Genomic DNA, 17,469 nt, shown 5'->3' with positions numbered 1-17,469 from the left:
GTTTGTTCTTGTGTCTGTGTTTATGGGTGTGTGCGTGTGTGTGTGTGTTTGCGTGTGTTTCGTTGATACTCTATTGTGGATTTGCATGTGTGGGTTTGTGTGTTTTGACGATACGTGTGTGATATATTGCATTTTGTGTTGTTTAGGCATGTGTGTCTGTGTGTGTGTGTGTATATATTTATAGATGTGTGTATGCATGTATGAGTGTGTGGGTGTATATGTGTACATGTGTGAGCATATGCATGTGTGTGTTCTTTTGCATGTGTGTTAGTGTTTGTGTGTGTGCATGCCTGTATGTCTGTCTGTTAGTGTGTGTGCGTTTGTGACGAATGTATGTCTGCATGCTTCTGTGTATGTGTATGTGTGTGTATGTGTGTGTGTGTGTGTGTGTGTGTGTATGTACGACTGCAAGTGTAAGCGTACGATTGTGTGTCTGTATACGTCCATGTGTGTGTGTGTGTGTGTATGTGTGTGTGTATGTGTGCATGAGGGCTGAACCTTACCCAGGTGTAAGATCTCTTCCTCATCCTGACGATGTCAGCGGGGGAGGAGTGACTGGTGCAGGGCCCATCAGCCCGGCTCCTCTCATTTCCCTTGCAAATGTTGTTCACCACAGCCCGTCACACGTCTCCCCTCCTCTCCTCCTCTCCTCTCCTCCTCTCCTCTCCTCTCTCCTCCCTCACACGCCCTCGGCCGCCTCCCTCCGAGACCTCCTCCCTGGCCTGCCTGTCCAGCCGAGTGCTCTGTGACCATACGATGCTATGGAGGGCCTGAGTAGAACACTGTGTTTGACCGCCGTGCTGCTTATTCTGACAGGTAAGACCGACAGAGAGAGAGAGAGAGAGAGAGAGAGAGAGAGAGAGAGAGAGAGAGAGAGAGAGAGAGAGAGAGAGAGAGAGGTGTTGGTGTGTGTTGTTTTGTGTTGGTGTGTGTTGGTGTGTTTTTGTGTGTGTTGGTGTGTGTTGGTGGTGAGGCTAGGGTGTGACATTATAGCCTTGAGGATGTTTGTTGCGTAGCATTTGGACGTTAGGGAAATTGACACTGTTTGACAATTGCAAATATTTGAACAACGTGTCATGTTAACCTGAAAAAATGATCTCACACTAACCTGAAAAAATATTGTTCGGAGACATATGTAACAATATGTATCCGTAACTTTGTTAATTTATTGTTTACAGTTGTAAGAATGGGTATCTTAAATTAATGCAATATAGTTTCGCATTTAAACAACACAAAGCTATCGTTTTCTTAGTTAAACTAGCAGGCTGTGGTTGGTTGAATGAAGTCATTAATTTGCCTGCTTGTGAGATAATGGCAAACCCCCAGTCCATTTAAAGTCAATGCCTGGGATTGTCTTATAGATCTCTTCCTATCACGTTGTCTCAATGTGACATTGTACACGCAGTCGCGACTCCCGCATGAGGCCTTGTTGGAATATCTTTACAACCCGTCCTCATCCGTAGTCGGTACAGAATTAGCTCTTCTAATATCGTATCGCTATAATTATAAGACAGAGGGAAGAAGGACGGCAGAGGGAAAAATAAGTCACCAGAAGTCACGGTGTTCTCCTTATGACTCACGGACAGGCGGACTTGTGGTGTCAAACACGACCCCCCCACCACACCCCCCCCCCCCCAAACCCCCATCCCTGCTGTTATTACCCTCCAATGTTTCTTTCATCAACCCCCCCCCCCCCCCCGCTCCTAGCAGAAGGCTGGTGTCCCTCTTATCAGTGTTGACCAACGGGGACACCAGACACGGCCCACGCCTTTGGACATGCACCGGTTGACCGTATTTATCCTCCAAACACCTCGGTTGTTTGTGAGGGCTGCTGCCAGGCAGGTGCTTGCAGGTCCGTGGATGTATTACTGGCCTCAGTTTGGTTTCAGTGTGTCATTGTTATCTTGAGACGAGATGTCTAAGTGTGTGCTGTGTGTGTGTCTTTGTGTGTGTGTGTGTGTGTGTGTGTGTGTGTGTGTGTGTGTGTGTGTGTGTGTGCTGTGTGTGTCTTTGTGTGTGTGTGTGTGTGTGTGTGTGTGTGTGTGTCTTTGTGTGTGTGTGTGTGTGTGTGTGTGTGTGTGTGTGTGTGTGTGTGTGTGTGTGTGTGTGTGTGTGTGTGTGTTACTAACGCAATGGTTGCCCCCTTCACATTAAGCCTATTGTCAGTGTGAGATCTCCCCCCCCCCCCCCCAGTTTCTTATCGCCACAACAATCCTTGTTGTTTGGGGACAACAGAAGGAGCAGACTAGGCACACTCCCCCCCCCCTCCCCACCTCCTCCTCCTCCTCCTCCTCCTCATTCTTATCCTGTCGATTAACCGGATCTGAGCCGCTGTCAACACCGGCACACTTCTGACAGATGATACAATACACACACAGACACACACACAGGAACATATACACATAGACACACACACACACACACAAACACACACACACATACACACACACACACACACACCCGCACACACAGGTACACACATACGCACACACACACACACACACACACACACACACACACACACACACGCACACACACACACACACACGCAGACGCACACACAGACACCCGCACACACACACGTTCATGATACTGTGTCTGTTGTTTGATTGCTTGTGTGTTTGGGTTAAAATGTAAAGATGTGTGTGTGTGTATGTGTGTGTGTGTGTGTGTGTGTGTGTGTGTGTGTGTGTGTGGGGGGGGGGGGGGGGGGGGGGGGGGGGGGGGGTTGTGAGGGAATTATCAGAAGTGTGCCTGTGTTCACAACAGCTGAGACACACACAGACAAACACAAACACATGCAGGCGGGTGCCTGCACTGACAAAGACTCCCGTAGCTATCTGAGGTTGGAGTGTTGAGGGCGTCGATGGGTCATGTTTCATCAACGACCCGAGGCCCAGAAGGCCATCGGTAGACCAGCAGAAGTGAGCTAGGAGGGTTTACAGGTCTATTCCGGTTCAATTCAATATTTTAATCACATTGAAATGAGTCAGTGTAAGACAGTGAAAGAAACAATGTTGTCCTGGTGACAATAAGCTACAGGGTGACATCATTGTATGTTTAGTCAAAGAAAATTCTTCATCGCTTACAAGCTAGCTGCGCAATTGACTTGAAGAGCCACCGGAGAAACGTCTTATAAAGTCACCGAACACCAAATCCACAAATTTAATTAAATTGAATCGAACAACTAAAGAAGTGTCCCCTTTTTATCTTGTGGCTGTTTGATATTGCAGACTGTTTGTTCTGAAACCAGTTAGGATAAAAACCAAATCAGCCCAGTGTGAGGGTAAACCAAGGCCAACGGTTAGGTTAATATTTACTCATTACAGTTTCAGGACCTGGACATTCCCGATAATAGGATACAAACTTCACCGCTAAGCTGGTGTGTAGGGGTACCGTTAAAGATCCTGTTTTCATTCTCACTCCGCTAACACAAACACTATCATAGCGGGTTACACAATGCGATGAATGAGCATGCAGGTTGGGGTTAGGGATTTTGCCCACGGATCCATTTAGGTAAACTGACTGAGGACATTTGGGTCCAAACCTTAGCCTACAGACAGCAGTCACCAGCTTCCTTATGCTTTCTATCTCAATTGTAAACCCAGCCTTAACAGTGTCTAACCGACTTGTCGTCAGTAGAGGTCAGAAATAATGTCAACATACTTAGAACCCAGTAACGTTACAACGTACATATCCCCTTTCAGAGAAATAAACACATGACGCAAGATGTAATATTCTGACAACGTGTGACAAACGTGTGTATTGGAACATTCAAATAGGTTCACCTCACACAAAAACATGCATTGCTATAACTCATCTATATCTGCCTGTCTGTCCATCCGTCTGTCCTTCTGGTGTTCTGTGCTTTCTCTGTCTATCCTTCTGTCTGTCTTCCTCTCTGTCCGACCATCTGTCTGTCTCTCTGGCGTTCTGTCCTTTTCTCTGTCTCTCCTTCTGTCTGTCTTCCTGTCTGTCTGACCATCCGTCTGTGTCCCTGGCGTTCTGTACTTTCCCTCTCTATCCTGTCTGTCTTTCTTCCTGTCTGTCTGTCCATCTGTCCATCACCCTGACGTTCTGTCCTGTTCTCTCTCCATCCTTCTGTCCGTCGTCCTGTCTCGTCCGTCCTTCCCCCAGAGGTGCGCCCAGAGCTGGTCCGCGTCCCCCTGACGGTCCAACACGGCGTGGAGGGCCGGTCCGTCCTGCTGGCGGTGGAGACCCTCTTCCGGCTGAACGAGTCGGAGGTCCAGGGCACGTGGTCCCACACCAGGCCCAGCGGCGCCCGGACCACCCTGGTCACCTTCACCAAGAGCTCCACCATCACAGACATGACGCGCCGCGACCGCCTGCTGTTCCGCGGGCCCAACGCCTCGCTGCAGCTCCTTGCGCTGCGGCCGTGTGACGAGGGCGTCTATCGCCTGAACCTCAACGTCGAGTTCCACAACCGCACCGGCCTCTTCCTCAATGTGGAGAAGACGGTGCATGTCACGGTGGACGGTGAGTCGTTGGTTGTTGATCATCAGTGTCGGCTATGTGTCCTGGTTGGCGGTTTGCCGTGGAGGATGCTGAGAATTCCTCCTTGTGATTTGGTGTGTTATTTAGAACAACAAAGAAGTAGGGTTTACTCACACTAGGCCATCTGGCCATGGCCGTGGCCGTTTTCACACCTGCCAGTTTCAAATCTGCCAGTGTGAGTGTGGCCAGTCTGGCCAGGCCAGGCCAACTTGGCCAATTGGGAGAGGTGTGCTGCTACGGTACGGGCCGCCACGGTACAGATGCTAATGAGCTGACACGCGCACACGCACGGCTACGCAACCTGAGCTGGATGACGTATAGTCCTTGCGACGACCATGGACATAATAAAGGCGACGAGCCTTCTTTCCCACTAAACGGTAAACATGGCGTCAAGCGGTTCAACTGTTGGTTCACGTTGGTCCCATAGAGAAGTTGAGTGTCTGTTAGCCATTTGGGCAGACGATAAGCAACAGACTCAACAAAGTGCGAACTGTGTTCTCTGTGTTGTTGTCCATTGTTGTTAAAATTCTGACTGGCGGCAGACTTTATTATGGTCCATGCAGCGGACGCTTGTGGATGACGTGTTATGACGTGATGACGTATGTACGAGAGCCTACCATGGCCAGGCCACAATTGCGACGGCCAACGGCCACGGCCAGATGGCCTAGTGTGAGTGCAGGCCAGGGAACAATTGAGCACGGTTAGGTGTGAAAACGGCCAACGGCCACGTCCAGATGGCCTAGTGTGAGTGCACCTGTAGGCTTTGACCTCTGACCTTTCATCTCCACCTCTACTTTGGTCCTTTCCGTTCAGTTCCTGTCTCTTCTCCCACCATCGGGATGAGTCCCACGTATCCCGTGGTGGAGGACAGGGAGAACGTCACCTGGTCCTGTTCGGTCCAGATCGGGACCAAGGTGGGGTTCCAGTGGCTGAGGAACAACGTGGTGCTGAGGCCCGTGAAGAGGTACTGGTTCTCGGAGGACAGCTCCACGCTGGTGGTCAGCCCCGTGAGAAAGGAGGACAAGGGGGAGTACCGCTGCCTGGCCAGGAACCACGTCAGCCAGATGCTCAGCCAGAGCATGGACCTCAACGTGTACTGTGAGTAACGTCGTATGCTACGAGGCCTGCGGGTTTCCTCTTCCTCCTGTTTTGTTTTTCCTTTTGTGTCAAATCATCTCAAAGTGAGTTTGCCTGTAAAAGTATTTGAGGGGACAGCGCCCGTGGACGGCAGACGACACGTGCGCTGCTGCATTTGCATCGGAGGTAAAGCAGCTGAATCCGAACACTGAGGACGGGAGCTAACTTTTGGAACAGGTTGATAAACAACTCACCTGTGTGTGTCTGTGTTATTCCCCGAGCCTGCTCTCCGGGAACAGTGTCTAGTCGTCGATGACAAGATAATAAATGTATTGGTTGTCACACTTCTGACATCCCTTTTTTACAAACAGAATTCATAGTTTCCATTTCTATGAAAATCTACATTTACATTCATTTTCAGAGAACAACACATTCTCACCCAGTTGGCCTACACGGTGCCTTATCTTATCTTAATCTAAATTATTGAATCATATACAGTCATCTTTCACATTGACATATCTCAATGAAGCACATAAAGTGTTAGAAACTGTTCGGCCCTCACCTGTTACCAAACCAAGCATCTCTTAAGCGTCTCGTCGGCCCTCCTTCCGTCCACAGACGGCCCCTACAACCTGGCCGTGAAACCGGGCCAGGGCCAGGGCCCTGGCCCTGTGTTCTACATCAACCCCGGGGAGGTGGCGTACTTCGACTGCAAGGCCGACTCCAACCCGCCCAACAGCTACGTGTGGATCTCCAAGAACGCAAATAGCAGCCAGGTGGTGGTGCTGGGGCCCCGGCTGGAGGTGCGCTCCGACCGCCTGTTCCAGCGCAAGGAGTACCTGTGCAGAGCCTTCAACAACGTGACGGAGAAGCAGGACGAGACGCAGTTCACCCTGTGGGATTCCGGCTCTGGGACAGGTGCGTTGGCTCGGTGGAAGAAGGAGGCTTGGGGGGGTGGGGGGAGTATAGTCGGAGAGTGGTCGTCAGGCATTCGACTGACAACGGAAAGGTATTGTGTTCAATCCCAGTGGTTTCGCAACCTACCTGTGTGCATCCATGATCAAACCAATACCTGGGCCTTAATGTCCTGTATCTGATTTCACTCGAAGTTGCTTTGGATAGTGAGTGTCTGCTTGTAAGTGGGCTGACCTTTTTTAGGATTCTTGACACATTGTCCATCTTCGAAAACGACGGTTTTGGAAGGGTTAAGCAAGAGCAGTGAAGCGAGCTGTTTCACAGCTTGAGTTATAGGCCTACACCCATGGTGTTTGGCTCCTGGTGGCGCCTGTTCGGAAATTCATAGGTTATGGAGTCAGTAGGAGATATGGGATAATGGGAATATACAGTATTTTCTCTAAGTTGCTAGGGAACCATCAGCTCTAAAGTCCAGAGGTTCTGTGGGAAAACAAACAGTGGTTAATAGCTGTTGTGTTTGTCGAGTTTTATAGCATGTCGTGTCTCCGTGGGCCAGACCAGTTGTCCGTTGTCCAGGTAATATTTCATGATTGCTCTCTTGGGGACAGAGATTGAACACAGAAACGCTTCAAAAAAGAAAAAGAAAGTCAGCCATTTTAAGGGAAAAGGGTTACCATGAATTCTTCTGACAGGGGCCGTGCCTTGAAATCCGATTCTGAATATTGTTGTACTTTTTTTTTCTTCCCCCAGGCAAAGAGAAGCACTCACAAGTCAGCAGCTCAGTATCGCCTCTGGCAGCCATTACTATCTGCTCGTTGTTCATCATGGCGTTTATGGTGTTGTTCTTTCTCAGGAGAGCGTGCCATCCCAAGAGAGGTGGGTATCTGCCTCATATAAACCAAACGTCATATGCAAGATTCCCCTGCTTCACAGTTAATTAATAAATACATCGTCATCTCATGTTCTCTCTGCCTATTGAAACCGGTTCCTAATGTGTACCTAGTTTGCCACGTCTGGAAAAAAAAGTGAGGAATGTACTTAGGCCAGAGTGTAGCTCGAAATATAGTCACTGGCATACTGAAGTTAGTTAATTCTAACTGTACGTTTATGTAAATCGAGTCAAACTAATCATGATCAGGAGCTTTTGGTGGCTCATACTGTTTGTTTTTTGGAAATAAAATAGATTCTTTCTGTTTCTCTCTTGAATACAAAATGGCCCTGATCAGTGCTAATGAACATTTACAACAGGTAAGATATGTTGGTCCATTAAAGTGCACATAAAAATATTTTTGAAAGATGGATGGATAGACAATCTAAAAACCACAATCTAAAAATTGGCTTGCTTGCATTCTTCAGACCACTAACGGAACAGAGGAGACCACATCTATCAGGTAAGCCATTTATGCCAGGCATTTATCTTATACATTAATTAATTTAGAACCTATGTCTGTGTTTAAAGCCGATGGATTAACACATTTACACAAACCATCCTTGGTAATTTAAATCGAATACAACTTTTAAAATTACAAAGTTAATTTCTTCGGTGGGGCATGCAGATTTGAAATGGCACAACTATAGATATGTGGAAAAAGCATTTAACAGAATATTAATAATGAATTTGCCTCTACAGGTCATGAAGATGCAACAGAGGATTTCGGTATCTACGAGTTTGTCGCTGTTTCTGGGTTAATGGAATCCACACAGGTACATTTGAATATTCAGCAGAGAAGCTCTCAAGCCTTCCCTTCTCACCTTGACGATTACATTCAAATCAGCCAGTGTTGGGGTAGTTACTCAAAAAAAGTAATTAGTTACTTATAACTAGTTACTTCTGTAAATTCTAATGAGATTACTTTACTAGTTACTGCATTTGAAAAGTAAACACTACTTATTACTTTACTTTCCCGTTTCTTAATTTACTGTAGATACATGGACAAACATTATAGCCCTATCATCACTGAGTGTTTATTGTATAAATCTATACAAAATAGCATATAAAATCATATGAAAGATCAATATCCCTGTCTGCACAAAGAAATGCCTCACTGTAAAATCCACAAATAACAGGATAAAGTAGGCTATGCTGAGGTCAATCAGTAGCAACACACAAGTTTCAAAACACAGGCTTTGTGAAACATGAGAACAAAGATTAAGTGGTAGGCCTAATGAAAAATATAAAAAGGTCACTTTATCCCATACAATTAAACCAGAAATGCACTGGCACGGTGACACATGCTGTTACTTTATGTGGTCCAAAGGCTGAATGAACCTGATCTATTTCGCAAGCTATGACATCGAGTGTGTCTTCCTCTCACCCTCTTGCAGGCAAGAGCAGCCTTCTCAAGTTTTAAAGTAATGCTGCCTGTCCAGTGCACCGTCATTCCTAGGGCATATTCACACCTGCCTTGTTTGGTTCGAACCAAACCATCGAACTCTGGTGCAGACCAAACAGCCGGTCCGAGACCCAGCCGGAAAGGCGGTCTCGGTTGGCTTCCAAACTAACCCTGGTGCGGTTCGCTTGAGATGTGATTGCGACCGCGCTTGGTCCGACCCAGTTCTAAAAATAATATGCCTTTTTGGACGCAACAGACTCCCATTGCTGCTTTTTTATTCATTTATATTGTTTGATTTGCGTGGTTAATTCAAAGATCAACGTCACGTTATCAGACCGGCATCACGTTATCAGACTGTTACGTATTTTAAGCACATAAGCTGCCCCCACATAGCCAATAGGAAGCAGGATCGAACGCATAAGCTGCAATAACTACTCCAGCCACGGATGGCAGAACCTTTAGACAGGTGAGGAGGGCGGAGCCATTACGTCACACCGGTCACGCCCACTTTACATAGGCCACGCCCACTTGACCCTAACAAGCGCGACAGAGAGATTAGAGTTCAGACTCAGAGACCAAGGCGGACCTGCAGAGAGAACCGGGCCTAAGCCCGGGGCTCGACGTAGCTCTTCAGTATGTCGCTCACACGCGTGTTAGATACAATTCCCTCCCTTTTGCTTCATAGTTACCATACCAAAATACTATAACAAATAAAGTGAGTTAAAAGCAACCAACGATTGGACTACTTTCTTCAAAAACGCGACAAGACCCGTTAAAAATGAATCGTGGCTCAACATGGAGCGAAGAGGAGACTAAATGCCTTTTGGATATTTGGGCAGACGCCAACATATAAAGTATGTTGGAGAACACTTATAAAAATTCCGATGCATTTAATACATTCATTACAAGGATGGGGGAGAAGGCGTTCGAGCGGTCCGCGGATGCTCCAAATGCCTAGATGCTCCAAAAGTACCGCAAATGTTTGTAACTGTATGAAACCAATCAGTATAAGCACAACGAAGGCAGCACGCTGAATCTCAATCCCGTGACCGCCGAAGAAAACTACTTTTCGGCCCTCAATCTCACCCACAAGTGTCTCCACTTCAACCTCTGTGAAATTTCGCTTTTTTGCTTTTCTCAGTACTTCTGCCATTGTTTCCGACAAGACATAATTCTTGCATCTGAGTCTGTTTTATATGCAGATCGAATTCATTAGGTCATTTGCATTGACCATTTATGGTTAAAAAGGGGCGTGTACAGGGCGGAACGTGAAGCTGATTCAGCTGCGCACACCTATAGGCACTCTGTGATTAAGCAAACGGTGGGTTTTATAAATCTGAATATTTTTTGGCGCACGCAAAACTTGGCTTTTGGGCATACGTACACTTTTAGTAACGATCCCACGCACAGTTTTATAAATGAGACCCCAGAACTTTACACGCAGGCAAACACGGCTTGGGTACTATAGTCTAGTAAAGTAGTGTAGTTACTGATATTTTAAATGTAATGCGTTACTTTACTGCGTTACCCAAAAAAGTTATATCGTTACCCCCAACACTGAAATCAGCCATAACCTGTAATTGTCTGAGACGTCTGAACTTTGTTATAATGGTGTTTCATATTCTCCACCAGGCGTCTTGCAGATCTCTTGCCAGGCTCGAGTCAATGCAGGACGTGCAGACAACGATCTACGACGTCATCAGACACGTTCCCGAGACCCCCGGCCACACTTTGCTCACTGTGCCCTCCCCCACACAGGCAGCATTGAGACAGTAGCCTGTCACTTTTGGACGCTCAACATACGCAGAAGTTCCCCTGTGCCAAGTCTCACTCGCACACAGCTTTGGGGGGATCTGGATTAAAACTGCCTGCATGTGAATATGTTCATTCTCATGATGCACTGCTACTGTCTAGAGTGTACCGTAGCACGACAGATGTTTAATGTCTGTTAACTGCCTATCGTTGACTGGTTACAATTTTGTGGTGAAAAAAACGGCTTTAGCAGTAGCCTTTGTAGTGCCCCCTTGAGAGGAGATGCTGAATAGGCATAAGCCTGTGTGCGTGTGTGTGTGTGTGTGTGTGTGTGTGTGTGTGTGTGTGTGTGTGTGTGTGTGTGTGTGTGTGTGTGTGTGTGTGTGTGTGTGTGTGTGTGTGTGTATGTGTGTGTGTATCACACTTTATGCATAGATCCACGTTCTTGCACTTGCTGTCCATATCTTTCAGGGAAAACAATCGGCCACTGATTAATGAAGAAAGTGTTGATGAGTATCATCTTGTAAATATTGTCAATATTTTTTGGCAATGTAGATTTGCCATTATACATCATTTTTTATTTATTCTTAATGAGAGATTTTTACCCACCAATGTAGCGTTTCCCTCGTTGATGCAATTAAATATTTACAGATAACAGATGCTTTTATAAAATGACTGTACAGAAATTAATTAAATTGACATGTGTGCTTTTTGTATTTTAATAAAGATTTGAAAGAGTTTGTGGTTTATAACCGGATAGAAATTTTTGCCAGGATCAGGACATACTTGGAAAATATATACAAACTTTATAACTTTATGTAAGCCTGCAGGTTCACACAAACCTAACCGATGGCAATATGTTACCCAGAAGAACCAAAGAAACAAAAATCCTTTTGAGCGTAGTTTTGAGTGCCGCAGTAATTATAACTGTTTGCACTAACCAATTGCGATTGCTGTTTCTTTGAGGTGGTATCTCCTGCAGTGGCTGCCATCTGTTCCGTCTCAGTGTATGTTTTAAGGGAGGCTCCTCCACACTTTGGGTGACTGCATAACAAACAAGCAGTGGCGTCAATTCAACTGAGGAGAGTGACCTCACCTTCATTTGACTGGGAAATGGCCTGAGGTATCATTAAGCAGGAACTTAAGTGAGTACGTGGTGCCTGCTGTATGACTGCTTTTTAACACTGTGCTGCGTGGGATATAAAACAATTTAAGTAGGAGTATTTGGTGTGATTAATTGTGAAACCCAAATCTGCATAATATAGCTAATTTCATTCTCATTTTAAAGCAACACTCATCAAGTTAATATAAAAAATAATCAACTGTGAACAGATAAAAACCTAGATACCTCTTGTTGTTGGCCCATGTATTTTAATCTGACTGCCATCTAGTGGCGGAACAAGGGTTGGGGCTACAGCCTACGGTTAGAGGCGAATGCATTTGAGTTATTATAACATATAACAAATTGGAAATTGTCATTGTTTGACCAACCCAAATTCAAGCTTTGTGTTCAGCGCGTAAGGGTCGGAAAATGGGCGCTGGATTGGGTGTCTATGTCGTAATATAATGACATGGTGTAATGTAGTTCTCATCTTTAACTAAGAAAACTACCATTCCCAGTATCCGGTTCCGGTTTCACCAACAGTCACGTGACAATTATCAATGGCTCCCTTCTCTAGATGAAGGCTACCCAGTGACATTAAATGATACTGTATTCACTGTTTTAAAATATTAGCCACTGAACCCGATTTGGAGCTACGATGCAGAAGATCAAGTCTCTTATGGCCCGACAGGTGAATGAACAAAGTGTGATTGTTTAAACATGTGAAGCATATCTCTTTGGCTGAAGCTAACAAGCAAATGACGTTGTGCCAACATGCTAGTTTGACAGTTCATCTCCAGGTAGATCAGATTGCACAACATCCAACAGAACAGCTATATCTTTCAGTGCATTTGCGGCACTCTTTGGATATTACGGTGCCTATTTAGATGTTCTTCATTGTCGTACTATGTTATCCGTCTGAGATGACCTAAAATAATAAGACCCACACAATCAGAATGTGGGCGGTTGGGGAAGTTCTCATCTTGCAATGTAACATTAGACCTGCTGCTTGGCTGGTCGTTTGTTTCTGAAATCTTGTTTTTAATCTAAATTGACCTAGATTACTGCTGCAGTATGCTGTCGTTCTTTTGTTGACAAAGCAAGCAGCACAACAATGTTGTTCACTACCCTACAGGCTTGAAGCAGTTTCAATCTTTAGGTGTTGATGTGAATTTTTCTTTTAAAGTGTTTTTTTTCTTCTTCATAGGGTCTGAAAAGTCCTCAAGAAAGCATGTCAGACCTCAGTCCTGTGGAAAACCTGAGGATTCCAAGCAAGGTAAGCTTTCAGAAAGTGTTTATTAATTATTGTTTTCCTGACCAAACTAAATCATCCTGTATGATCCCATTCAAAGTAAACAAACCACAACTTACCAGTTACCAGAATTGGATGTGAACCCACTGTTCCCAAGACCAGTGACTTTGGGATGCAGTCTTTCAAATGTTGTCAACTGTAATGATAATAATAATACTAATGTGTGTATGCTAATAAAGCTTGATAATAATTATGCATAATGAAGCTTGATAACAATAATACACTCATAATATTGTAAACAAGATGTTATATCCCATCGTAAAGTATATCGGATATTATAGTATTTCAAATATAAAAAGTTTACTTTTATGTCAGTAATAAAGTAAACACGATTTTGTCTTGATTTTTTATGTGAGTGACTACTCAATATGCACTTATTCTTATACAAATATTTACAATATTTGTATTAAAAGAAAATATAACAGTAGTCTTCATTATTCAAAGTTATCAAGATATCACTCACTCACTAATGTGAGTATTGAGTCCCTTATTCCAAAATGATGATCATCCCCATTTGTGCTATTATGTCAGTAAGCAAACCTATTATCTTTTATGTAACACCTATTACATTGTTGTGGTTGGCTTAGATGTAACTAACTAGTATACATTCGAGCGGGTGAATTATATTGGAGTCTTTGTATCTTTAACCTTGCCATGCACGGCTTTTAAAGAAAGTCCATATGCTGTCAAATCACATCGCCTACATATATACGATCATTGGCTCCGACAAACCACAAAACATTCTTGTTCGTCTATTTCCAGAAGTTTAATTTGTAACCAGTGTAGCCAGACCAGGGTTAACTGCACCAATGGTCTGCATAATGAATTGACTTTGTCGCTCCAGGGTAGCGAACTGCCGGCAGTAGATTATCCTGACTTCTTCAACCGCACTGCTCTTTGATTTGCACAGCTGAACAACCTTGGAAGGTGACCAGCGCTGTTTATCCTGAGTGCTTGGTCATGTTCACACAACTCATTCAACTATATCCCATTTCTCTGTGTTTCCTCAAGTGGGTTTATGTTTGCAGCTCTCAGACCAATGTAAAGAAGTCACCTTGAGACTTTGTGGGTGATGCAGTGGGAATTTAATTCAGTTGTCTTCAGCGTATTGTGTGTGCATATTTATTTATATGCACACCTGCATCTCTTCAGGCCTAACTACTGCATTTTTTTTTTCAATGATCAACTCTTGTTTCTTGAGAGGGGCGTAATCTTTTGTTAATATTTAGCCACACTTGCTGCATATGCATATCGTACTAGATTGTTAAGAAGTCTCTGACTTCATGTCCTTTTGCCTAGTTTGATTATATTGCCTTTTAACCTGGTATGAGTGTGTCTCTAGTCAGAGAGCCCGAAGGCAGCGGTCTGTTATCTAGATACTCAGACTAAAGGGCTTTTTATGGTTCCACGTTCTCACAATGCAATGACCACGCAGACGCTTCGACGCAGTCGTGATCGTTTATGGTTCTGCGCCGGGTTTTTTCGCCCTTGATGCTGCGTCACCTCGACGGAAGGTTATTTTTGGGAGGCGCACGTCCGGCCTTTGCGGTGGATGCAAGGAGGGTCCGTAAGGATGTAAGGGGTCCGTAACCCCCTTGCGTTTCGGGAACGTGGAACCATAAAAAGCCCATTAAGCTCTTTCAACCCATTGCATTGCCTATTTTTTTTTTATCCAGAAATATCTACTTTGTGTCTGACATTCTGGGAGAGTGCAGTCACACCTGCTATTAATGCCAGCCTCCAGGGATCGCTTGTGATCAGATTTTTGTGGTTTGAAGTATATGCTATACTTAGCAGCACTTTGGCTGTAGCAGCTATATACAAAGTAGAAAGAAAAACTTGTACTTCTTTTGTGGCTAACATTTGTTATTATTTTCTGATTTCTGCTTTTCATTAAAAAACAGATTGGATAGTAGTAATTATAAAAAGCACAGGCATAGGCTACATCGTTTAATTGGTTGAAATATTGAGTTTTCCATACTCCTGTTTAAGATCTTGGGAATGAATGGAATGCTTCACGGAATGTGGTGGAGGATAGATAAGTGCTCATAGTGAAAATGCACCATGCAAACGTGATTTGCATTAGGGACCACCTCCAAATGTAGGACTCTTGCGATCATATCTTGCTAAAATGGAATGATCCAGGATGCGTTTTAATATCAAATGTGAACCCAGTTTTCAGTTTTTAATCTCAAAGTTGGAAGAGAGTACAGCTCCTTTTGAAGTCTTCAGTATTTTCTTCTTTCTTTTTCTTATCATAAAGCAATGATTTAACTTTTCCAATTGATCAAACTTCATTGGATTTCTATTTATTTGTTTGTCTTTGTTTTTGTACATTTAGTTTTATCACTCTTCTAGACCTGACTGTTGCTTCTGGCTACTTTTTTTTTTTTTTCCTACAAAAAATAGTGTGTGTGTGTTTGTGTGTGTGTGTGTGTGTGTGTGTGTGTGTGTGTGTGTGTGTGTGTGTGTGTGTGTGTGTGTGTGTGTGTGTGTGTGTGTGTGTGTGTGTGTGTGTGTGTGTGTGTGTGAGGACGCGCACCCATGTCAAAAACAAAAGGGAACTGCTTTTGCGCTTTATCATCTCAGTGTTGTGCAAATACATTTTCTTCAGATATTTGTATACCATTTGACAGGCCTATACCATCCATATAGATGGAGCAAGGGGTGTAAAAACCTACGTATATCCCAATGCCCCCTTGTTGGAGATATTACAATGCTACAGGGCTGATGCGTATTGATTGCCAATCGTTTGCATGGATGCGAGCAAATCAACAAAAACAACCAATGGCTTCAAGCATGTCTGCCTAATGGAAGCAACCCCGTTTTGGCTTGCAGACGGCTGCGGCAAATGCGGCCAAACTGGATATGCATGTGACACAGCAGTAGCTGTAGAATATCAGTCATCTTACTGACTTGTCTTTATAAGAAGGAAGTGGTGCACAGTACACAGGTTCAGTTCACTCGGGCTGTATCGCAGGACAGATTGGATACACCAGAGGAGACGATTCCCGGCGCTTTTCTGCATGCATCGTAGCTGGCGGCCTGCATGGAGGACTCACGGTTCCTCTGTCCTGTAAGTGTGGCCTGGAGAACACCGGTTCTCCTCGCTTTCTGCAGTGACGCACTGTGTCATGTGGGTGTGACTTTATAAATGTTAGGAGGGCTACACTGACGTTTGAAAAACGATGACCCCAAGTTGAATAGATTATCCGTCCAAAATGATGAATGTATGTTTAAAAAAGTTGACTGCTCTTCTCCGTAGTGAGCTCTGCATGTGATGACTGCTTGTAGGGGATAAAATAATTGAAGTGTGTGCGCATATGTGCGTGCGGGGGTGTGTGTACATGCCAGAGAGCAATAAAAGTGCAGAATGCCGTGAAGGAAGAGTTCCAATCTGCCAGAGTCAGTACACATTTAGTTTAAACATTTAGCATTAAGCGTTTTCAACTGCTCAAATAACGAGATGTATGTCAGTCAGCGTACCTCACAGGTGGTGAGATGCTGTGTGTGTGTGTGTGTGCGTGTGTGTGTGCGCATCATGTGTAATTGTGTATCATGTATTGCTCAGTGGAAATAACCCCCTACAGGGATGTTTTCCTACAAGCGTATGGAAGGTTTGATGTTCAACAGCAAATTAGCTTAATTAGCTTGTGATCATGAACGTGTAGTTGTGAACAATGTAGATAACATCTCCTTTTGGATCTGTTTAACTCCCCCCCCCCCCCTCCCTGAGGGTTCCAAAGGAATTTGTCTTGACCCAGTTCGTGTGACCTTTCGGGTATCTATGTGGGGATCCTCTGAACATGTAGAAGGAGAAGCTCCACAGTGTTTAGAAAGCAGTTTAATGGGTCTGCACATTTCATGTCCAGGCCACGAATAGTAGAATTCTCTTCGCTAGTTTAGTCTACCATGTGTGCCATGGCACATAAAATGAGAAGATCCATAATTTTTCCTGGGATGATAACTCAGTGAAATGTTTTTTTTTTAAGGCTCACTGTGTGTTTGTATTCATGATGCCCATAACCTTTGCCAGAACAATGCATGCTTTGCAGGACTGGGAAAACCTGTTTTATCAGAGTTATTTAGGCTAGCTAAAGGCAACTAGGGTGTTGTGGAAGGTGGGAGCGGTTGGCTCGATTTAGAGGCATGTTGAGAGATTTTACAACATTTGCTGGGATGCTAACTGAAGCCATCATGTCTGTGTGGATACAAAACTCTAGAACCTGGAGGTTTATTTTAGTCTGATAAAAAACCTTGCACATTGTTCAACCTTGAAAGCAGCGATACTCTCATACTAAGGAAGCCTTGGGTTTTTAGAAATCTTTCTGGTGACATTAAAGCTCTGTTGTAACCAAGGTGGACTTGGACCGATGAGTGGATCCGAATGCCACTGACGTCCACGCAGCACTCCTGCGGGATATCGTAGTTTGGCTATCTATTTTCAAAACTGTAGAAATGTA

General features: G+C 44.5%; 2 protein-coding genes across 4 annotated transcripts in view; both read left to right on the top strand.

The window, feature by feature from the left end:
• Positions 1 to 326: 326 nt before the first annotated feature.
• hepacam2 (HEPACAM family member 2) lies at positions 327 to 11,332 on the top strand. The gene is made up of 9 exons (XM_030348025.1): positions 327 to 816; positions 4,138 to 4,497; positions 5,329 to 5,613; positions 6,211 to 6,510; positions 7,258 to 7,383; positions 7,734 to 7,755; positions 7,864 to 7,898; positions 8,138 to 8,211; positions 10,473 to 11,332. The coding sequence occupies exons 1-9, from the start codon at positions 762 to 764 to the stop codon at positions 10,614 to 10,616; spliced, it is 1,401 nt and encodes a 466-aa protein (XP_030203885.1). The 5' UTR covers positions 327 to 761; the 3' UTR covers positions 10,617 to 11,332.
• A 904-nt stretch (positions 11,333 to 12,236) lies between these two features.
• Positions 12,237 to 17,469, top strand: part of vps50 (VPS50 subunit of EARP/GARPII complex) — a 106,837-nt gene continuing 101,604 nt past the window's right edge. For 2 of the 3 annotated variants that reach the window (XM_030346942.1, XM_030346940.1), the window contains exons 1-2: positions 12,237 to 12,385; positions 12,902 to 12,970. In XM_030346942.1, coding sequence (XP_030202802.1) covers positions 12,353 to 12,385; positions 12,902 to 12,970 — 102 coding nt within the window. In that variant the 5' untranslated portion in view covers positions 12,237 to 12,352. Of the gene's footprint in view, positions 12,386 to 12,901; positions 12,971 to 15,516; positions 16,083 to 17,469 lie in introns of those variants that run through there. The other variant, XM_030346941.1, reaches the window with a different exon arrangement.

This window comes from Gadus morhua, chromosome 22, assembly GCF_902167405.1.
Source record: "Gadus morhua chromosome 22, gadMor3.0, whole genome shotgun sequence".
Taxonomy (NCBI): Eukaryota; Metazoa; Chordata; class Actinopteri; order Gadiformes; family Gadidae; genus Gadus; species Gadus morhua.
This window is presented reverse-complemented; position numbering and strand designations above follow the sequence as displayed.